Below are 24,266 nucleotides of genomic sequence, written 5' to 3'. Positions count from 1 at the left end.
CGTTTATAAGTATATATTATAGTAGCGACATATTTTAGTGAGAGCAAAGAAGTCATTGTAGTTTCAGAATTTTTCTTTAGCCTATCAGTCTGGCGATAGCCTAGTTGGGTGTGGAAGGGACTGCCAAGACGGATGTCCGCAGGTTCAAATCCCAAGGGCACACACCTCTGACTTTTCTAAAATCATGTGTGTATTCTTTGTGAATTTATCGTTCGCTTTAACGGTGAAGGAAAACATCGTGAGGAAACCTGCACATCTGAGAAGTTCTCTTTAGGAATTTCGAAGGTGTGTGAAGTCTACCAATCCGCACTAGGCCAGCGTGGTGGACTAAGGCCTAATCCCTCTCAGTAGTAGAGGAGGCCCGTGCTCAGCAGTGGGCAAGTATATAATACAGGGCTGATATTATTATATTAAATATCAGTCTGGAGAGGGCAATTGTTATTTTGTAGGTCAATCACATTGATACATAAACGAAACTTAAGTCGTCCGGGATTAGTGGAATGGCGTTTACAGGAAGTAGAAAAAAGCCTGATGTAATGTGAGGGCATTAGGTTTATTTCCTTTGCTCTTTCATGTACAGTCAGCAACAAAATTATCTGAATAATTTCAAAACTTTGAAACGCTTCTACATTTTAACTTACACTGAAATACATTTTTTCTTGATTTTTAAATAAAGTCGGCCAGTTGTAGTTTATTTACAAAACGATTGTTGGTAAGGTATAAAAGTTTAAAAGCGATTTAAAAATATATATTTTTCTGCTACTTTTGTAGCTGACTGTATACAGGCTTAAACATTAGTTAATGTGTATTACGTAACCAGTATTACCTTTTTAACAAGTTAGAAATTACATCAGATATAGTTGTTTCCTTGTAAAATGCGTAGACGCTTGAGTCATTACCTTCGTGAAGAGATTCTATGATAAAGTCGCGAGTTGCAACTGCTTGTTGATGCCGATGGAATAACTAAATGTTGAGAAAATATGTTTAGATATTTTATTAATCTATGTCAACATTTCACGGAAATAAATATTAATATAAAAACCGCGATAAAATTCTAAAAATGGTTTTATTTCAATGATGTCATACATTGCACTTGTAAAACTCAAAAGGTAAAGCTTCGTTTCATTGTTACGAAAATATTATATGTTTTATTATAAATCGCAACAATTTATGGATTTCAGCCTTAAGTAATCTTCTAAAAATATTACTACAAATTGCAATTTTGTTTTCATTTACAAAAGACACCGGAAGACAGATAAGCGTTATTGAGAAGCTCGATCCAATCTTACTGGTTGGTACCGATGGTTGGGAAAAGGCATTTTATGTAATCAATGATGAAGACCAATGATACAGTTTGTGTTGGTCATCGGAACCATAATAAAAGTAACAATGACTATTTATTTCAATTGTTATAACTGTTTAGAATACGACTGCATTCTGTAAAATTTTTGAGTGATTCAAACGTTTCTAAACTCATTAACATAGTAAGTTAATGCCGTATGATCTTGCTAATTAATTTATGGAATTAATTAGAGTATAATATTGTGACGATTAATTAAATTAAATGAATAATGTATTTCTTTTATATTTGTTTTTTTTTGGGCAGACCGGAGTATGGATCTGTGCTCGATATGGCGATGGGCTAGGCTAATATAATGAATAAAATATATGTATAAAACAGACGAATAATTATTTCCAAGTAAACACTTATTTTTCAAGATTATAGGACTATTAAATGCCTCTTATGTTCGTAAAACACGTCGCTCTAAACAATGGACGAGAGCTAATTGCGTACCATCAGCGTCGCGTTCAATAGCTAGTGTTAAATAACAAGATAAAAATAAAACCCGATCCAAATCAGCAGTTGTGACATTTTAAAAGTGAATGTAAATATGCCAACTGTTGTGACGTCGATCAGGCATTAAAGTGTAAGGAAGTGAGATTTGTTTCTGGATGAAATGGAAAGTGGCGAGCTTAATAGGACATGTTACGTCATTTATGGTATGTCAGTTGGCACCGCCACGCCTCTAAACACGCGACGTGACGTAGATATACCAGGGCTTGCAAGGTTTTAATTCTTACAAAGGCTGGGTCTAGTAAATTTTCCGAAAGGGAACGCGACACAATATATACTGTTAAACGCTCTTTTTACAGTATTAAAGATTATGTTAGCAAAAATAATTACAGAATACAATTTTAGACATTTTTTAGACCACGTGCAACCAGAGAGAATAATAGAATAGTCGCCGCGTGACATATCTTCTCCTCTGTCAGCCTGCCCGCGCAGCCGAATACTTCCGGAAACGCCCGATGTCATCGGCTAGGATAGCGGCGCGTAACAATACTTATGTAATTACGATAATCTGTGTAATAATGCATCGGTCCAAACGCGAGTAGTCTTTAGTACAGTCGGATCCAAAAGTAGCTGAACAGATCCAATATTTCAAATCTTCTTTATAGTTTTGTGTATTTACTACAAACGTTTTTTCTTCACTAAAATAAATTAAGAACGGTTTGCTTTATTTTAGATAAAGTAAACATAATATTCCTTATGATGTTACTTTTGTGCTTGACTGTACATACGAATACAGACTAACGACCTAATGTAATCGCGGCATAGGCGTTTAAGGAGAGTGACACACCTACATGGTTAATGTATGAGAGTAACAAATAACTCTCATACATTTGACGTAAAATTTCATAACAACAATATAATGAAAATATAAATTTCAGAACAACTTCCTAATGTCCATGACAGAAAGCACAATGAAATGGAAGTGACCCACATAGATATATTTCCTCGTCGTAAAACTACTTTTACGCTATTATGTAGCCCGTTATACGATAAGTCCGTGTGGTGTTGCCAGACCTAATTCAGAAAATAAGGGGATAAGAAAAATCAAAGAAAAAAGGGCGATAGGTTCGCCCCCTATCACATCATGGGACGGAATTTAAATGGTGGAAAGTGGGTGCATCAATTGCGCTTCTACCTGGCCCTACGGGGATAAAAATCATGAGTGTGTGAAGAAAAAAACAACCAGAGTGAATTGGAATTAATATTACAAAACACAGTGTAAACTAAAGTTATTTTTCATTTAAATAATTTTCAGATGTAATGTAAATATCTATTAGGCGTTTATATCTTAAGTATGAAATAGTGATCTCACGTAGTGTCTTTTATTCATTTATTTACCAATTCATAAAGTCCCAATATATCTTAATTAAAATATCTACCTTGTATTGCTAGATATTGATTTTAAGCTATTTTATAAAATTTTGGTTAATATAATTTAATTTGTTAAATATGTAATTGGCAAGGAATAAAGAGGCTTTTTATTTTAATTTTATTTATTGTTAAAAACGATGGATAATACATCTGGCAACACCAGTAATTAGATCCTGTGTAGTTGGTGTTGCGAACAGTGGCGGAAATATGGACGGCGCGGCGGTGCGGCGTGTTTGAAACCACGTAATCGGCTGCAATGCAACTTTACACCAACTAACAATTAAATACATGTGGTTATAGTCATTTGTAGAAATTTAGGAATTTTGACGATTGAATTTGTAGATATTAATAAATCAATCTCTACTTTTAGTAGGATCTCAAGTAGACAATTGCAGTTTTACTTATAAAAAATTCTCAAAGCTATGCTTAGTTAAAACACAAATATACTCGATCAGCTGTAAGTCAAAACTCGCCATCTTGCCTCTAAAGTAGGTTTAAACTAGGAACCAGTGATATTTTTGACAGCTATTTAAGGTGGTAGCTCAAGGTCCATTTTCATACATTTTGTTTCGGCTTTAATCTGGGTAACTAAACAAGTATTGGCAAGTAAAGAATTTAAATTCACGTCTAGTTAGTGATTAGTTCTCGCAGTTGAAAGAAAAACGTAGAAATAATTAATAATCATGGATATTTCGGCCTTTAAAATTTAATATGACGAAATTTTAAAGGCAGAAATATCCATGATTATTAATTATTTTTACATTTTTCTTTCAACTGCGAGAACTAATCACTAACTAGACGTGAATTTAAATTCTTTACCTGCCAATACTTGTTTAGTTACCCAGATTAAAGCCGAAACAAAATGTATGAAAATGGACGTTGAGCTACCACCTTAAGCAATTCTTAACCACCTCTTAACCCTAAAACAAATTTATAATCAAGACTATTGATGTATTGAATTGAAATATTTAATAAATAAAGCTTAAGTTGACATTTCAGAGGCCGTTGTCAGCTGAGTCAGTGCTGCATAATTCAAAAATGTATTGTTAAAATCTGTCACATACTGTGACTTAAGATATCATTTAAGCTGATGTTAATAACGGTTTATTAAATAGCGACTATCTTAAGATGCTGATGTTGATCTTGAGATACTGAGTTGTATTCATTAATACGGCTTTATGTCCGTATTGTTTTCTTGGAAGCTGAGCGTGAAGCGTTTATGTTGGCATTAATTTTAATATTTTAATTTAACATCCGGTTTTGATTAACTAGATTTTGTGATAGTTCTTAAGTAATTGCTTAGTATGCGTTTAACATATCAAATGATTAATCTCTTTAATACTTGAGATACGTCTGTTACCTATAGCAGTTTATCTCTGTCGTTAATTAGGCAATAGAGTTGATAATAAGTGATCAAATCTATGTTTATTTGCTGGTGGTAGGATATATTATATTCAATTATAATATTTATATTTAATAGCGACCTCCGTATACAAGGTGTTAAAACCCACCATTGTGGCCCGCGTAAGTGTGCCGAGTTCCGAAAACAGCCTGTGTATATCCCGGCATAATTGTGTCGACTGTCGAAGGGTAATCATCTCTCCTAAGTCGACATTCTGCTAGACCCCACTCCAGTTACCGTCAGGTCCAGTGGGGTCACATCGCCGTGCACGTATACAAAAAAAGTATATAAGCGTGACGTCAAACCGCACGGGTTAAGTCTCTACGAAAAAATACGTGGTTGTAAATATATTATAGACTGCCTCGGTGGCGTAGTTGTATTGCATGTCCGGTACAATAGCGCTCTGAGGTCCTGGGTTCGAATCCCGGGTCGGGCAAAGTGATATTTGGGTTTTTCTGCTCAGTATCAGCCCGGAATCTGGAATTTGTGCCCGATATGGCGATAGGCTCACCCCCTATCACATCATGGGACGGAACATACTTGGCGAAAAGTGGGTGCCCTAGTTCCGCCTCTGCATACCCTTTCGGGGATAAAATGCGTGATGTTTTGTATTTATGTATGTATGTAAATATATTTTAAATACGTTTTAATACGTAACCTATAGTTTTTTTTAAAATTTAGAAAGTTAGGTTTTAAATAAATACGATACATTTTCATAATTACGAAATAATTTCGTAACAAAAAGAACAACTGCTTAAAATGTTAAGCGCGGGCGCATTTAAGTCAGCCAAAAAAGACACTCAATTTGCATCGACGTTAAAGCTTATTAATTTTTTACTATCATTCAACTGTCAATCAAAAGATAATAATGTTTTCTACAATAACCTCATATCACTTGATCAAAAAAATAAAAAAACCTACTTTTGGAGCGCCACTTTGTTTTTTCGTTTTAAAGTTAATGTTGTCAGTGCAACAAGAAGTTAGTTCCATATTTTGCCACAACGTGGCGCAGTTTTTTTTTCTTTTCCAGCTATAAACAATTTCATAATAAATTTCTTTGTAGCGATAAGTATATCGACATGGAGCGGCGAGAACCAGTCGTTGTTTATGGTTGGCAAGGCGCGAATATCTTGCAGTGTTATGTGGTTGGCGTACGTGATGCCTGCCGCATTGTTACCCTTCGTAAAAAGTTTTTATGAGTTTGATTATCGATATAAATATCGATGCTTGTAAGGCAATCATATCTAAGCGACATCAGTAAACTTTTGTATAGAGCGATTTAAAGTAATATAAGAGTATTCAATAACAATTATAAAAATATAGTCTAATGAAATTTTCTTAGAACTACAAAACATAGACAGCATTGTCTATACCGTTGGTAGGTCGCCCATATGAGAGTCCGCCTGGGTAGGTACCACCGCATTGTCTATTTCTGCGGCTAAGTAGCAGTGTGCAACCACGGATGTATTCCGGTTTGAAGGACATTGTAGCCAGTGTAACTACTGGACATAATAAGACTTATCTCATGTCTTAGGATGGCGGGCGCAGTGGAATTCCAATCATTTTTTTGTAATTCAAAGTGTTGAATGGTGTTTCTACTGTTTATGGGCGGTCGTATCGCTTACCATCAGGCGAACGGTAAGCTCGTCTCGTCATTCACAGCAATAAAAATAATACGCAGTAAATCTGGCTGTTCCAAATTTTGGATAACACGTTATCGGTATATTTGTCGTTTAGATATGATTACTATTCAAGCGTCGATCTTATGTTAAGCGCTGCTACCCTAGCCGATGACTTTGGGGTTTTTTCCGGATCGGCTGCGCAGGCAGCCTGGCAGAAGAAAAGCGGTATCACGCCTCAATTATTCTATTCTCTCTGGTTGCACCTAGTCTAAATTGTATTTGTTATTGCGAATATAATGTTTGGTACTGTGAAAAGAGCGTTTCATAATTAATTATTAGTCTGTGCGGAATTGGTTGTAGTTGTTAACAAAATTAGAACGAATTGTAGTAAAACTGGGATTTATGGTGAAAATATTCATTATTCATAGCTGATTTTTGGCACGATCTTAGCAGAGCTAAAGACTAGTATGTGGTTTTATTTATTGACGCAGTGTCAAAATAACCCAGTACAATATTAATGTCATAGTGCTCGAATACTCATGTACGGCCAAGACGTAAATCTAAGAGACCTTCAGGCGAACCTTGGTTTACTAATCTTGCAAACTTAGGACACGGTCTTGACTTCTTGACTTGGCCACACGTTGCCTTTAATATTTAATAGACCATGTAGAGTTCGTGTGACGTACGCGTATGTTGATGACATGACGATTACACAAACAGTGTAGTTGTGTTTTTTTTTCCTTCCAAATCGTATGCGATGACGAGCAATTTGCTCGCTTGATAGGAAATGGAACGGGCTCCGACCGCTCATAATATTTTAAATACATAATTGATGAGACTGAATTGCTTTCTTAGCCCTGAGATATGAAGTTTAGCGGTTAGTCTTGCAATAGCATTTTCACTGAGTTCAGTGTTCTTTTGTTTGTAGAACACAAAAAGAACTATGTATAAGAACTTTGAACTTTTATATAGGTAGGTACTTGTTATTATAACGGTACTTCTAACAGGGTATAAACACCGGATAACTTATTTTAAGGATTATTTATTTATATATTTAAACGGAAATACACTTACACTTTTATCCGCGAAGGGGTAGGCTGAGATGCAACTGGTGCACACTCTTTCCGCCATGTATATTCCATCCTATGACAAAGGGGGTGAGTAGAAAAATGCAAAATCACTCTGCCCGACTCGGAAATCGAACCCGAGACCTTGGCATAACAGTCGTAATACAACTACACCACCGCAGTCAAATTTTATTTTTCTTTATTAGGGAAAACAAACAATGTATATTATAAAATTAACTATTAAATGCAAATACGATTTTATTAAAACTAATAGCATCAGATTGCCCAATAGTACATTTTGTTGAATTGCAAACATTATTTTGTGAAACTCATTCGCTCAGGAATAAATCAATTGTAACGTAATCACACCGGTTAATTTAAACGTTACTTCATCGATTACATTTTGTTGTGTGAAGTTTTGATTCACTGTTGATATTTATCATTTGATTGGAGCTTTTTTATTTTATACTGTTAGGAATGGGATGTGTTGCAGAGTAATAACGCCCTTAGAATTTATAAACGAGCAGAGTTTATTTATTATTTATTATTATCTGAGTTTACGCTACATCGCATGTATAACAGTAACACTATTTTTGTTCTCGTTATTTTCCATCGCTATGGGAACTACAATAACATTTACTATATCAGCCAGCTAAATTGATATCTATACTATTATATAAAGCTGAAGAGTTTGTTTGTTTGTTTGTTTGTTTGTTTGAACGCGCTAATCTCAGGAAATACCGGTCCAAACTGAAAAATTCTTTTTATGTTGGATAGCTCTTTGTTCGTGGAGTGCTATAGGCTATATATCATCACGCTATACCCAATAGGAGCGGGGCAGTAATGGCTAATCTCAGGAACTACCGGTCCAAACTGAAAAATTCTTTTTGCGTTGGATAGCCCTTTGTTCGTGGAGTGCTATAAGCTATATATCATCACGCTATACCCAATAGGAGCGGGGCAGTAATGGCTAATCTCAGGAACTACCGGTCCAAACTGAAAAATTCTTTTTACGTTGGATAGCCCTTTGTTCGTGGAGTGCTATAGACTATATATCATCACGCTATACCCAATAGAAGCGGGGCAGTAATGGCTAATCTCAGGAACTACCGGTCCAAACTGAAAAATTCTTTTTACGTTGGATAGCCCTTTGTTCGTGGAGTGCTATAGACTATATATCATCACGCTATACCCAATAGGAGCGGGGCAGTAATGGCTAATCTCAGGAACTACCGGTCCAAACTGAAAAATTCTTTTTGCGTTGGATAGCCCTTTGTTCGTGGAGTGCTATAGGCTATATATCATCACGCTATACCCAATAGGAGCGGAGCAGTAATATCTAATCTCAGGAACTACCGATTCGAACTGAAAAAATATTTTTTGCGTTGAATAGTCCTTTGTTTGTGGAGTGCTCAAAGTGATATATCATCACGCTATGACCAATAGGAGCGGAGCAGTAATGTCTAATCTCAGGAACTACCGGTTTCAACTGAAAAATTCGTTTTGTGTTGGATAGCCCTTTATTTGTGGAGTGCTATAGGCTATATATCATCACGCTATGACCAATAGGAGCGAAGCAGTAATGGCTAATCTCAGGAACTACCGGTTTGAACTGAAAAAAATCTTTTTGTGTTGGATAGCCCTTTGTTCCTGGAGTGCTATAGGCTATATATCATCACGCTATGACCAATAGGAGCGGAACAGTAATGAAACATGTTGCAAATCGAGGAAAAATTATTAGTTTTGAGAGCTTCCGTTGCGTGCGCTACGTAAACGGTTAAAGTTATGCAACAATGATGTATGACGGGATTGTTCCTCTTAAAAAGTTCTAAAAAATATATTATAAAAACAAAAGTCCCCCGCTGCATCTGTCTGCCTGAACGTGGTAAACTCAAAAACTACCCAACGTATTAAGATGAAATTTGGTATGGAGACAGTTTGAGACCCTGGGAAGAACATAGGCTCCCGGGAAACTACTACTTTTATAACGGAAAACTTTAGCCTGAAAAACTTTATAACGCGGGCGGAGCCGCGGGCAAAAGCTGGTAATACATATGAAACCTTTAACATATATCAATTAAAATACATTTTATATTGAATGATTCTTTAATTGTTAAGAAATAAAAATATATATATATATTTTTATTTCTTAACAATTAAACATATTACTCTTTTATTTTTCTGATGCACCATAAAATTATGGTGCATCAGAAAAATAAAAGAGTAATATGTTTATTAAATACATATTTTGTAACATTGGTCATAACGTGATGATATATAGCCTGCATCGATAAATGGGCTATCCAACACTAAAATGTTTTTTCAAATCTAACCAGAAGTTCCTGAGATTATCGCGTTCAAACAAATAAACAAACAAACCCTTCCGTATAAGTAGTAATAAACAAAAAAGTGTTTAATTCTTCTTCAATTCTCAGAATGTAGACTTTTTTAAAGAACTATCGAAATGAGTTTCTATTAGAAATTATAATAAAAAATATATAATATTATTAATAATTTAAGGAGCTTATTGTACTGAAGTTATCGTAAAGCGAAACAAGTGAAATGAATCTTAATTATTAGGTTTTAATTAACGTTTAATTACAATAATTAAGCAGTTAACGGCATAATATCAATTTGCTGAAACTTGTTAGCTAATTAAGGATTTTCTTTGTAATAATTACATATAAATTGTATTTATGCTTAAAATTGTAAAACCATAATAGTTCATCCATATTTACTTCTTACTAATATAAATGAGAAAGTTCGTGAATATGTTCGGATGTTTGTTAAAAGGACACTCATTTACCGTTGAACGGGTGCGGATGAAATTTGGCATACGGATAAACCGTCTCCTGGATTAACACACAGGCTACTTTTTATTCTTGTAAGTTAGTATGGGAAACATGTTTTTGTTTATTTTTTAAATAGATGATTCTAGCGTTGTGTAGATGGTGCTATGAAACAGTGATTTAGAGACTTTGTACCGGGACAGGCAGTTAACGCGAGCAGTTGCTAGCAATAGCTAGTATTATTGTAATATCTATTGAAATTTAGGTATTCACGCCATTAATTATAATCACAATTTTACAATTCAGCAATGAATACAAAAGGGACAGATATAATATTCATCGCCATCTAGTGTCGATTAGAAATACTTTTATTATTTGTACGATACAGTATCTTCCTCGTAATTTTACTATTCCATAACAGATGTCGCTATAAGAAATTATTCATAACAATTTAGTTCAAGACTAGAAATTGTTTATTTTTGTTGTATTAGAAGGGAAAAAAGGAATAAAAGGCCTTATATAAAAAATCATAATAGAAAATATTCTAACTAAAATGGTAGACCTTAGATATTAATTATTTCTACATTTAATATTTATTTTGAATGTCCATAATGTTTTTATACATACTGTATTGTATTTTATAAACTTGCCAACAATCGGCATTACGTGCAATTATAATAATTATTTTACTGTAATGTAATAATTTTTATATCGGTAAGCTTCTGTTCGATCTACACTGTGGTTCTACACCAAGACTGTTTTATATTCCTTAATTATTTTATGCAAAGGAAGCTGGCATAATAAGTAACAATAATTTTTGACATTTACATTTAATCCTTTCCACAAACAATATATAAACAAGACTTGTCGATACACTAACCTTTAAGTATTTACAGACTTAATAAATAATATTAGTCACATTACACTAACGTTTCACCTACAATAGTACATTCAATGTCTCACACTTGAACACTGTCATAATACGAGCCAATCTTCTTTGATCATGTCGGATGCTTTCTCCGCAATCATTATGACAGGAGCGTTAGGATTTCCACTTATAATAGTTGGCATTACACTGGCGTCCACCACTCTCAAGTTTGCCACGCCGTGCACCCGCAGCCTGGGGTCGACGACCGCGTCTTGGTCGTGCTTCGGGCCCATCTTGCAAGTACCAGTCGGATGGTAAATGGTAAAAGTGAAATGCTTTAGGCTGCACTCCCAGTAGTCGTCGCTGAACATCACGTGGTGTTGGCAGCCCGGCAGCGGAATGTTATGGGGCTTAGAGCCATATCTCTGGAACACTGTCGTGTTGGATATTGCCATGGCGATTTTTATGCCTTCAGTCAATACTTTTATGTCTTCCTTGTACGCGAAGTAGTTGGGCTCTATCGATGGCGGCTGGAATGGATTTTTACTGCGCAATTTCACCCATCCCGAACTCTTCGGGCGCAGTAACAAGGGAAGTATTGTCCACGTCTCGGCGTTTTCTATAGGCTTGTACACGGTATTATATACTCGGTCGCGAAGGTTCAAAATCCTACGAATTTGTTCCCCGCCGTCCGAGTTCACAGAACTGGGAGCGAAATGGAATTGTATGTCAGGCCATTTGCCAGACGGTGGTGCGTACTTGGTGTTGACGAATGCCAGTCCCTCGACACCCTGCGTTGTCATTGGCCCTTTCTCATACAAGATATAGTTCATAGCAACAGAGAATGTTTGGAAACGATCTTTCTTAAATGTCACCGGCTTGTTAACCACGAATGTCAATCCTCCCAAGCCGACGTGGTCTTGCAAATTGTGGCCGACTTTTAAATTTGCAACCAAAGGAATTCCATGTTCCCGCAAGTGGTCAGCTGGGCCGATACCGCTCAGCATCATGATTTGAGGAGTTGCCAAAGCACCAGCCGACATTACAACTTCGCGCTTAATTCTCACTTTTTGTTTTTGTCCGTTGCGGATGAATTCTACTCCATAAGCTTGTTTCTTAACTGGATTTATTAATATCCTAGTGACCTGAGCTCCAAGCGCGACATGCAGATTATTTCTATGGCGGACGGGTCTCAGGAAAGCCTTAGCAGTGCTGCAGCGGCTACCGCGGCGCATCGTTGCCTGTGTCAGCATGAAACCAGTTTGCTCTTTCCCGTTTATATCGCGATTTTCGTAACCCAATTCCATTCCAGCTCTTAAGAAACTAACTGATAAAGGAGTTCGCCATGGAGCCTCTTGTACAGTTAGATATCCGCCTGCCGCGTGATACGGTGTGTTTACCAAGTACGGGTTCCGATTGTCCTCTGACTTCAAGAAGTATGGCAACACTTGATCGTATGACCATCCGGGGTTGCCGAGCGCCTCCCACAGGTCGTAGTCGTTGCGGTTGCCTCTCACGTACACCATGGCGTTCAGGACGCTGCAGCCACCGAGTACCTTGCCTCTGGGCCAGTTGCAGCGGTCGCCGTTCATGGCTAAGCAGTACGAGCGATTGTTAGATGGGGTCGTTTGAAATTTCCAGTCCATGTCGGAGAGTTGTGTGTAGCCTGCTAGGGCTGGTATGTCGGAGATCTCAGTTTCGTCTTGTCCGGCTTCCAGTAACAGCACTGTCCAGTTGCCGATTTCCGAAAGGCGCGAAGCTACCACGGCGCCCGCTGAGCCGCCGCCGACTATCACAAAGTCGTAGATCGGCAGCACCTTGAATTACGAAAAAAGTATTTTTTAATAGAGTCAAATACAATAGTTATTAATGACCTACGTATAGCTCTTGTACCTTTTCTATGTGATCAACCAAAGACAATAAACTATATAGTTAGTTAGTTATAGACCAGACATCAGGGCCAATTTTATGCTTTGAAAGTTATTACCAATTCCAATTAGTAATTAGTTGCTAGTCTTATTTGAAATGTCCCTATGACAAGATGTTAGAGCGTCCTTAGATTATATTTACAGAAAAATTATATAACAAAATTACACAAAAATGATATAACAAAAATACACAAAATTATATATTTACAGAAAATATGCTAATATTCTCATTAAAAACTTGTAAATCATGATATGGAAAAAATATGAAGTATATTACATTAATGTTTTGCTATTTCGCTGTAGACTGAGTAATCATCACATAAGTACAAAGTTTTTGTATGACAATCTTCCCAATGTCCGCCCTATATAATCTTAGAACTCTTTGTGATAAACATAATTTCTACAGGTTGAATAATACGCTCGGCTTTGGAATAAATGCACCCTTTAGCATTACACGTGTGTTGGCGAAACATGTTTATTTAATGTGGATATACTCATTATATAACACGCTACCAGTAGGCCACGGAGGCGTTATAACAGTTTACTATCATGTCAAAGCGGTGATAGCCTAGTTGGTTGTGGAACGGACTGCCGAGACGCATGTTCGCAGGTGCAAATCCCAAGGGCACACATATCTGACATTTCTAAAAAATTATGTGTGTATTATTTGTGAATTATCACTTGCTTTAGCGGTGAAGGAAAACATCGTGAGGAAACCTGCATACCTTAGAAATTTTCTCTATTAGGAATTTTCGAGGGTGTGTGAAGTGTACCAACCTGCACTAGGTCAGCGTGGTGGACTAAGGCCTATTCCCTCTCAGTAGTAGAGGAGGCCCGTGCCCAACAGTGGGACAGTATATAATACAGGGCTGATATTATATTATCATGTCATTAAAATAAGATAATTAATGTGTTTAACTAAAAAGGAATAACTTACAGCATTGACGTCCGTAACGTAAGACTCCGGATCGAATTGTTGGTATCTGAAGTACGTGATCCCTAATGCTAGGAGTGGTATCAGACCCAACACGGTGATGGGCGACGGTGCCAAACTCGCTAACGCTCCTGCCGCCTCCATTGTCGCAAAACATCTACTACTACGCTAATATTTACAACTTATACTACTAGTCTTAGTTCTCTTATATCCAATCTAATTTCTTTTTCTGCTCCTCCTCTGACAATATCTTAGGCGTGTAGTTCCTAATGCCAGCTTTCTTTGGCGTCGGACCCGCCTTCAGTTTAGCTTTCTCTGCGTCACTCAAGTAACTCTTCAATCTTGCACTTTTCAGTTCGTCCTTCTGTACATCGAACAGTTGCAGTTTGTAGCGTTTCTCTTTAGGAATCTTGACCGGCTTGTATATTTCTTTGTTGATGTCTTTGTAGTGATCGTTTTTGTACAACGACGTGCAGTAGTATCCACTAGTGGAAGATCTATCGGAGCGGCATTCGTAAGCGCTAGACCCACTTCTGTATCCACTGCTCTCTGTGGACGATTTGTCACTGTTGAAGCTCTCTGCGCTTCGTCTCGCTTTGTGTCGTTTGTAGTCGTAGTCTTTGTCTTCGTAGTCGTTTTTTCTATAGTCGATGGAGCTTCTGTATTGTATAGGATCGTCGTACTTGTCCTTGTGCCGCCTCACTTGGACGTTAGCGTGTGTGTATGATTGCTCCTGACCCATGGTTAGACGCGCGAACGCGCTCTCTTCTAGTTTGGTTTCTGGAAAAAATAACGATAAATATTTTATAAATTATTGAAAATTGGTAATCGTATTTGTATTTGTAGGAACACAAATACATATCAACGGTTGAAACTCTAATTGAATTAAGCGACATTTTTTGCGACACTAAGTCTCGTACATATTGAAAATCAGCACGTATTTCTGTTTTTTTAAGCTAGTTAAAAATTTTCGACAAAAAATTCGCTTAAGTTAATTAGCCTTTTAACCGTCGATATATTATTATTATAGTAGTAAATTAAATATCTTGTTATATAATTTTAATTTATTTTCAAATATTTATATTATCACTGTATGTGTATACATATAATTTTGTAATAGGTATATATTAAATTGTAGAAAACTAAACTAAAACACAAAAAATGTGATTTTGTATACGATAATGCTAACAATATTATTAAATATAATATTGTTAGCATTATCGTATTCGATAATGCTAACGCTAGAGAAAAATGTATGGAATGCCCAATGACACGAGGCGAGCCACGTGTTCAAATCACTGTAAGTTCTGACCTATATATGACGTAACATATATGTTGTGAGATCTCAATTAATATTTTAGTAACACTACGCACAATTAAAACTACTTGTAAAAAGTAGTTATAATTTTATAAAAAAAAAATCCGAATTAACGTACATAATATTTTAATATATATTAGTCGTGCATAGCTTTTTTTATATAAGTGGCCAAAAACAGCGTCAGCTAATTCTACCAACAAGTCTGCGATAGTTGACTTGAAGGAGAGTGGAGCGAAATCACAAAGATTCATATCCCAGCTCATCACTCGCTGTTCAGTCGAGTCAGTTAAGACCCTCCTGATGGCAAAGTGTCGAATCGACCGCCGGGGTATATATATATAGCGCGCAACGAAACGATAACTAGTTTAAAAACTGAGGAGCGCCATCTATTGGCGATTTTTGTAAACTTTATTGTACAGTTCAATGACCTTGGCCTTGGTACCGTTATCAATAAGATATAGCTATAAGGCGAGTTAATAATCAGTTAAATATGTGGCTAATATTATAAAAACTATTGAATGCGGCATTGTGTGTCAGTGGAACAAGGCGCTCTACATGGGACCGACAGAAATGACGCGAGGAGAAATTTTAACAGGTTTTAAAAATGGCTTGCGTGTCGTTGTTTCTGTAAAGACATGTTTATTATTAAATCAATAAAATCCTTACAAGGTTTATACCGTTAGATAGTTTTGCGTGGATTTTTGATTCAAAAAAACATTGTCCAGTTTCAAACAGTTTGAAACTGGACAATGTTTAAGAAGTAATGATTGCATTTCAAGATTTAGTTTTTTTGTCTCTTGCGGTTTCCTATAAAACCAACAACTTCTTTTTACAGCAATAAACTTTCACTTGTAATTTATACCGCCTAATTATAGTAACAACGCGTAGTTTTTCATCTATATTATTTTCAAAGATCTCTTGCTTTAATCACAATTGTGGATTTCGCCAACTAATCAAGCAATGGAATGTGTGTAACCGAAAATGATCATTAAATTGTTGATGCTAAGTTTCACTCTCGAACGTGTTAATACTACACAACACACGTGTTAATTGCTGTTTGTAATATAACAGCTGATGGTCTGTCACTTTTATCTTTAGAAACTTAGCTGGTGTGTCGTTTTCGACTGGTTAAAACTGTGTTTAGAATAGATAATGGGTTATATTAAGATTATTTGTATGCGATTTCGAATGGGCTGTGTTTTTTGAATCAATAAGGGATGAATGATGATCAATTTTTTTAAATTATTGTCTTAGTTTATAAACAACTAGTTTTGCACGTGGTTTCGTATGTGTAAAAAAGTTTCCCCGGAATAAAAAATAGCTTATGTCCTTCCCAGGGTCTTACACTATCTCCATAGCAGATTCAATCGTAATTCGTTCAATAGTTTTTGAAGTTATCGCGTTCACACTGATACATATACGGGGCGGGGACTTCGTTTTGTAAAACGTAATGATAAACTTATACAAAACTGTATTTATTGTGATATAGCAAATAAAAATTATTAATGTCAAAAATATCTCTACTTTTCTTACCGCTATCTCGTTGTTTTATTCGTTTTTGCCATTTGCGTGATCTACTGTATGTTTTAAGTTTATATGCGTGTGTGTAGAATATATTTTTTTACAGAGTGCATTGCTTCCTTTCAGATTTAGTATATAAAATAATCTTTGACTATATCTTCACTGTTGCTTTTAACAGCATTTCGAATTTGGAATAACTTCCAATTTATTTAAATGTGCACGATTCAGTCAATCAGTATAAATAGTTTTACTTCTTAATCACTGCTCGTAATAGCCTAACCTAAACCTTCATCATGCCTCAGTGATCATTAAGCGTTAGTTGGAACACATTACCTAGTAGCCTCGTTTTGTGGACGGGTTTTGGATACTTAACAAATTGTAAAACGTTTATGTTATAAAATATCGTAGTGTCATTAGTTTTAATTATTATAATTTTGTTTTTTTTTATACGTGCATGGAAATTTACCTGATGGTTTAGTGGGTTCAATTCGCCTTTCTTACTATCAGGTTAGTAAACTGGGGTCTAATACAATGTTGATTGACGAGAGATGATTACCCCTTGACAGTTGAATCAATTATGCCGGCCTGTTGGGACCGGATGTACTCAGGCTGATCCCGGAAGGCGACACACTTATGTGGGCCACTATGGCGGGTTTTAACACCTCGTGTAGGGTAGTCGCTATCCTGGCGGATATAAAATATATCCTACCACCAGCAAATGACATCTCAAAAAAGCAGCAACTTTAACAGTAGGTATAAAAAAGATCTTGGCTACTTGGTAAATGGTAATTCTAACAGGATGCAAAACACTGCAGATTAAGAAAGAAAAAAAAAATAGAAAAACGAAGACCCCTTAAATACTTTAATATAGCTTTCAGATATAAAACTTAAGCATTATTAGATGTGAAAATTTACTTCATTAACTATAATCTGTCCATACATTATAACAAATGTCTATAATAAAACAGCGTAGCAAAGTAAATCAATAAAGGAGTTGCATGTTATGTAAAGCGAAAGTTGAAAATCAAGTGTAGATAAAATTTCAACGTTCTGTAGCAAACATATTTGCCGATGGTTGAAGCAAGATTGTCATTTTTCCTTTCCTTAAGGATGGCGAGGGTCTCGCCTTACCTCCTGCATGGATTTTCTTGGTCATCCTTTGGCCACTCGGTAGTCATTTTGACATTAGTTTTTGATGTTAGATTAGACGATTTTAATATATAAATACGTGTCTTATCCCTTGTTTTAATTAAATACCGCTGTGGTATTTAATATAGACGAGTCATTCTATAAAGTTTATTGAATATTATTTATTACAAATGTACTACGAATTCACTTGATAATTTGAAAGTAATAACATTATTATATCCGTTGATGCAATACCATTTTCTTCCGCAATGTAGACACTTAATTTATATGTAAAGAACTATTACGTGGACACTCAATAAAATAGCAATTAACCTTTATTTATTTTCTTCATCAAGTGCATCGCTTATTGAGACAGAGCGTATGACAAACTTGACACAATGCAGGCCAGCCTCCGAGCGCGCTCTATGGAGACGGCCGCATTCATCGAGGTTCGTTAGAGGGTTGCCCTCCGCATACTCGCTTAAATTTCAAGGGTATTGAGCGTCTAAAGCGCTCTCTCAAAAGGCGGGTGTGTTTGTGCCCAAGTTTTTGGCCCTTGCTAGGTTAATAAATGTTATGTCAGGTTACAAAAAAAAACTGGCCAGCCTTGCCTTGTCAAATAATTTGTGTGACCGCACCGTTACTAACTGAGTTACCGATAACAAACGTCTCTGCTCACGGTGATGAATACTCTTTTGTGTTTTTGTTTTAGTACTAGGCTATATTTGATGTTGGATTTTCGATTTTGGGTTTATTATTTTACATTAATGTATTCTATGTTTTTTATTGGCATAAAAGACAAACGAGCAAGCGGTCTGACTGATGATAAGTGATATCCTTCATCCAAGGTCTGCACCAACAACAGGGACACAGCTAAGCCGATGCCTGTTGCGCTGTGTTATTTTTAAATTTCATTTTTTTTTTGTTTTAGAACATTAGATTTTTACAACCGTTTTTTAAATTGATGAGGCATACAATACACGAAATAGAAACAATAGACCCTATATTAATGGAAATTAATAAGATTCTATTATTTCTGTAATAAAATAAATACGTAAGTAACATGAAACTTTATGATGGTAAAATTCCATCAGCAAATATTACTTTTAATGTTGTCACATTTTGTTGAACCGTGAAATCCTTTAAGCCGATGTTTGTTTGCATTCGTTTCGGCATTTTAAAAGCCTTTTCACGGATTTTACGTAAATCGTTTTGTTTGTTTAAACAAAATGTTTTTTTAACATAACAAAAATGTTTTTTTTTTTTATGGAAACAGAGGAATTAACTTATCTGTTTACGTTTGTATTGTTTTGGTAACATTAGAAACATACATTACAGCATCGACTTGTTACATTTTACATCACCCAAGCAATACATCACGCAAGTTGGGCTTGCGTATACAGATCTAAAGTTCTGTAATGTTAACATACGTTCCCGGTTACTTAGCAACAGTGCGTAACGATTTCATAATGATTTTCTACATAAACGCATCGTAATCGACAATTAGATTTGGTAAAACGAATATTTTCAGATGTTAATGTGCTGCGTAATTTGAGAATCGAATATGAAGTGAATTTTGTAAGGAGGGACTATCACGGCAACATATCGTTTTTGGCTTAAGCTGTTTTAGTAACCGCGTTGGGGTAATATCGTAGGAAGGGTAACATCGTATAAATCAAATAACTCGCAATTGTGTTATAATTTTTGTTATAACATTAACTGTTATATTTAAGAAATTGAAAAAATATATACCATTTAGTATATTTAATAACATATAGCTAAGTTAATAATTCATTATGATAACTTCTAGGAAATTCTTGTAAAAAAATATTTCTAGAACACTGTTTAACACGTTGAAAAAGTGTTCGATTTAACCCCAACGCACCATATTGTTTGATTATAATATTGCTCGTAAGTCGGGGTGGTGATTATGATTATAGGGAATGTATTATGAATGTAATGCAATATAATGCAATAATTTATACTAATCAATAAAATGTTAAACATTATTTAGATTCAGTAAATTTTTATCTCTATCAGTTTGGAATGCAGTTTCCACCAGAGGAGAACGGGCATAAAGCGATAAGTGAACGATAGTTGATAAATAATACACATACAATTTGGAAAAGTCAGAGTTGTGTGCCTTAGCTTTCAAACCTGCGGACCTTGGTCTCGACAGTCCGTTCTATTCTCAATTTGGCTTTATTTTATAAAATAAATTTATGACTTTCAAATCTTAAACTTAATTAAATTCAATATAAAATGAAATAATTTATTTGAACTTTTAAAATGTATACATTATATAGATTCCGTCAATATTAACTCTAACATCAGTTTGGAGAGCCAGCAGAGTGAATGGGCAAGAAACTCTAGTATAACTCTTTTCAAAATCGCGTTAAAGGTATAATGTATTAAAAGATATTTCGCTTAGAGCTCATTTATTTATTGGCACAATAATAAATTTTACTACAAATTTGACTGCCTCGGTGGCGTAGTTGTACTGCATGCGCGGTACTACAGCCCTCTGAGGCCCTGGGTTCGAATCCTGGGTCGGGCAAAGGGACATTTGGGTTTTTCTGCTCAGTATCAGCCCGGAGTCTGGAATTTGTGCCCGATATGGCGATAGGCTCGCCGAATACAACATGGGACGGAACACACTTGGGGAAAAGTGTGTGCCCTGGTTACGCCTCTGCATACCCCTTTGGGGATAAATGCATGATGTTGTGTGTGTGTATACATTTGATACCCCCATACGAGTGCACAACACAGTAAAGTCCACAAAACAGCGCAGACACCTGAGTAATAATTTAATATGATAATATTAATTGTTTCCATTAGTTGAGTTATAGAATAATGCTGGCCATCAGTTTACCAGTATTCCCCATATAAAATGCTTGAGTATTCCGCCATTCTAAATTTATCAGAGCAAGACGCCTCTTATTTGAGGCGCGTATTACTGTAAATTGAATTGTTTTGTGTGAAGTACTTCATTCAAGTCGGTTCGACCAATGTCTTTGTAAATAATTCAACTACAGAGTTGCAGCTATAATTTTTTCAACAACAAACTTAAACTTTTTTCTTTTACATATACGACTCAATTAAGTTATTGTAAAGTGATATTTCCAAGTAAATAAGTTTGTGGTTTCATTTAGTAACGCAATGTCAAAAAGACCACAGGGTCTACAAGAAAATAACAAACTCATCAGCTTTATACAGATAAAGCTGATGAGTTTGTTATTTTCTTGGTTTGAACTCTCTAATAATTCTATCCCGGGAACATATATAGCGGGACTTTTATCCCGGTAAACTATTTCACGTGGGCGAAGCCGCGAGCACAAGCTGATAATATCATTGAATACAGCGTATTACATAAATATCGAAACCAGGTTTTTAAACATTACCGCCGCATCGAAAGGTTTCTCATGTAATCCAATGTTGGTGTTATTTATTTAGAGTTCTTGTCGTAATAGATGGATGTGAAATAGCTTGACATAAGTGCGTTTATACGCCGAACAAATAAGTGCTTGAGTTTGGCAACCATTTTGTAAGTAGCTATAAATTGTTTAACTCATGTTTGAAATCCATCGCTATGTTTTCTTATTATGCTACTGTTTACTACATCGATATCTTTAAAGTTTCCATAAACCAACGCTAAAAAAACTTTTGGTAACAGTACAGACAGCATGAATTGAATTCCAGTTGAATCACTTCGATACTTTAAATTCAGTACGAGTTCATTCGCGTTCATAATATAGATGTTAGTATTCTACGAAGCACGGCTAGTTCTTTGCATACGAGAAACATCAAAGTTGGAGTTCTGATTTGGTATTGTTAGTGTTTCGAAAAAAGCCCGGTTCCTAGTTAGGCCCACTATGCATATATTGGTATTTTTTTATGTTCTAATGCAAAATATCCTACGAATTATTGTTAGTTGTTTTTTATCAATTATAATATGTAATAATAATGTAATTTTATTATTCTTATTATATGTTTATATATTAATTTTAAAATTGGTGATTATTATAACGAATATACAAAAAATAAAAAGGTATAATATGTTTCGAATACTAGTTGATAAAATCATCAGTCACTGGTCAAATATCCTTCCCGTTATGATTCCTTATGTTTACGCGAATGTTAGACATTAAATTTTACGAAAATTCGTAAAATAGTTTTATCTCATCATTCTTCCCGTAGCTATGAATATTAATATTTTTAATTGTAAATATTTTCTTTATAACTGCACGATTAGCGAAATATCTTCATGCCATGTATGACTTTCAAATAACTTTTAATGATAATAAATTTAAATCTTCCGGCAAACGTTTTCTGTTATAAATAATTATTTTTCGCGGGGTGCAGCTTTGTGTATATCTTTTTGTTGTAGAAATTATATGACATTAATTAAAAAGTATAGAAAAAAATTACTGCCCTATTTTAATTTTATATATTTTTTCTATTTCAACTGATAAATAATAAAACTGTTTTTTTTTGTATTAAGTGAGTTTTGTTTTCTTTTGTAGGTAAATTCACAGAAGGCCGAAGACAGGGTAAAATAGCGCATATGCGCTCTCTCTAATATTAGAGGAGTATTTCCAGCACTGGACAAAGATATAGGCTGATGATGATTATATAATTTACAATCTAGAATCAAATTTTTTACAATTCTTAAAATATACTGAACACTTCTTCAGCTCAACGGCTCCTAAGTAAACTATCGTAACTTGAGAAATAGCGCTATTCATATTTTAGTGTTTCATTATCAAGGAACTCTTTACTACCAATACAAAACCCATTTATTCAAAAGTTAATAAACAAAAAAAAAGCTTCATCAAAAATAATTTACTAACTTTTTTTAAATTGGTTTAGTAGTAAACAGTACCTAGATAAGGAAACGTTAAATAAGTAAAAATCGCAATTTTTTCAGATACGACAATTTACTTTGGAGCCATCACGCTATGTATTCTTCACTCGTGTCGCGAATGTGTCATTTCCAATGTTAGACGTATTAGATCATCAGAAGTTTTATGTTAATCATTTAACAACAAAGTTGGAATAATAAATTAACAGCATATTTATTCAAAGGCATGGATGGCCTGAATTGAGCAAGGCGTTAATGGTGTGTCGCTTGTATTATAAGTCGCTTACATCATTCGGCCAAAGAAAGCGATAGAAGACATAATCAGTCTTACTTATAAAAAATTCGCAAAGCTATGCTTAGTTACGGCTTGACTACTCTACTCTTAAACTTTTAAGCAACGCCGGTGTTTAATTTTGATAGCTATTTTAGCAATTCCTAACCATCTTTTAACGCTAACAAGTTTATAAGTTCAATTTTTGCTAATCAGTAGCAAAGCAATGGATTATAACATAAGACGATTTTTAAAGTAAGATTGAATATGCATTATATATTTATGATTTAAAACTTGCGAAAATAATATCATAAAATATTTTAATTTAGTGATGATACTAGCAACTTGTAATAGAGAAATGATGAATATTTCTCTTAGTAGGAACAAGGAAGAGTAACTGCTCAATATCTTAATGAAATACATTATAACAGTTGAACGTGCGTCAAGTCACATCCAACCGTGGCAGGACTATTAATACTTCAATTAATTCTCGATTGATTTTATTGCAAACTTTATTTGGAACATCCACCGCGGCAAGTGGGACGGCGGTTTCGATTCCACTGGCCTACGTGCACTTTACATCGTCTGTATCGCAGGCCACATCAGCACAATCGACATCTGTCCTTGCTCCTTTATCACAAGGTATAAAATCGTCTGGTGCGTCCCATTCGTCTCCAGGTGTTCGGTTTCATAGGCGACTCAAATGATTGATTCCGTGTTGGAGAAAGCTGAAGATCGTTCGGCTCGTGTTTGTTTGACTGAATGGTTAGTTAGCCACTGCGCGTGCGTATTGTGGCGTAACCCAAAATTATGGTAGACACTCTCATTTTCTATTGACACTTGCATTTTTGGTTAGTGAATGTGATGGGCGATGTTGCATAAGATGTGATAATAATTAACATGATAAGAATATTAATTTAATTATATAATGCCACACAACGGTGTTCAAATTACAAATTATGATTACAAAATCGTGATACCAGACACCAACTTAGTATATTATGCAAATTGATTGTTTCCTTCCAAAGCGAATTTCGGACACGTCGGCCCATCTTAACTCGGATCAGCCAGGTACGCGGGAGATATTATAGTAAACAAGTGTGTGCGCTATTCTCAGGAGCACTCTCTGTTCTTTTACTCTCATAGCCCTGAGAAGAAGAAGAAGTGAGAAGGTTTTGTATTAGCAAATATGATATCTTCGACATTGGATAATTTTTCTGTTGTATGTTTGTCTAAGAGCGGCGATAGCGTAGCCTATAGCAATTTTTGGAGGTGTGCGAAGTCTACCAATCCGCACTAGGCCAGCGTGGTTGACCAAGCCTTAAACCTTC

General features: G+C 35.4%; 2 protein-coding genes across 2 annotated transcripts in view; one reads left to right on the top strand and one right to left on the bottom strand.

The window, feature by feature from the left end:
- LOC115453721 (flotillin-2) overlaps positions 1-24,266 on the top strand; it is a 357,821-nt gene that overhangs the window by 145,936 nt on the left and 187,619 nt on the right. The gene's annotated exons all lie outside the window — the stretch shown is intronic.
- LOC115450808 (glucose dehydrogenase [FAD, quinone]) lies at positions 10,918-14,419 on the bottom strand. Its single transcript, XM_030178916.2, has 2 exons — positions 13,840-14,419; positions 10,918-12,791 (listed from the first exon to the last, which is right to left on the bottom strand). The coding sequence occupies exons 1-2, from the start codon at positions 13,978-13,980 to the stop codon at positions 11,082-11,084; spliced, it is 1,851 nt and encodes a 616-aa protein (XP_030034776.2). The 5' UTR covers positions 13,981-14,419; the 3' UTR covers positions 10,918-11,081.

This window comes from Manduca sexta, chromosome 9 (assembly GCF_014839805.1).
Source record: "Manduca sexta isolate Smith_Timp_Sample1 chromosome 9, JHU_Msex_v1.0, whole genome shotgun sequence".
Taxonomy (NCBI): domain Eukaryota; kingdom Metazoa; phylum Arthropoda; class Insecta; order Lepidoptera; family Sphingidae; genus Manduca; species Manduca sexta.
The sequence above is the reverse complement of the archived record's forward strand: the minus strand, read 5'-3'. Positions and strand labels throughout refer to the sequence as shown.

Bases quoted from the DNA above. Each gene is read 5' to 3' on its own strand.
- LOC115450808 (XM_030178916.2), bottom strand. From the start codon at position 13,980: ATGGAGGCGGCAGGAGCGTTAGCGAGTTTGGCACCGTCGCCCATCACC. The intron at 12,792-13,839 runs GTAAGTTATTCC...TCGTAATTCAAG, and splicing joins ACGTTACGGACGTCAATGCT to GTGCTGCCGATCTACGACTT.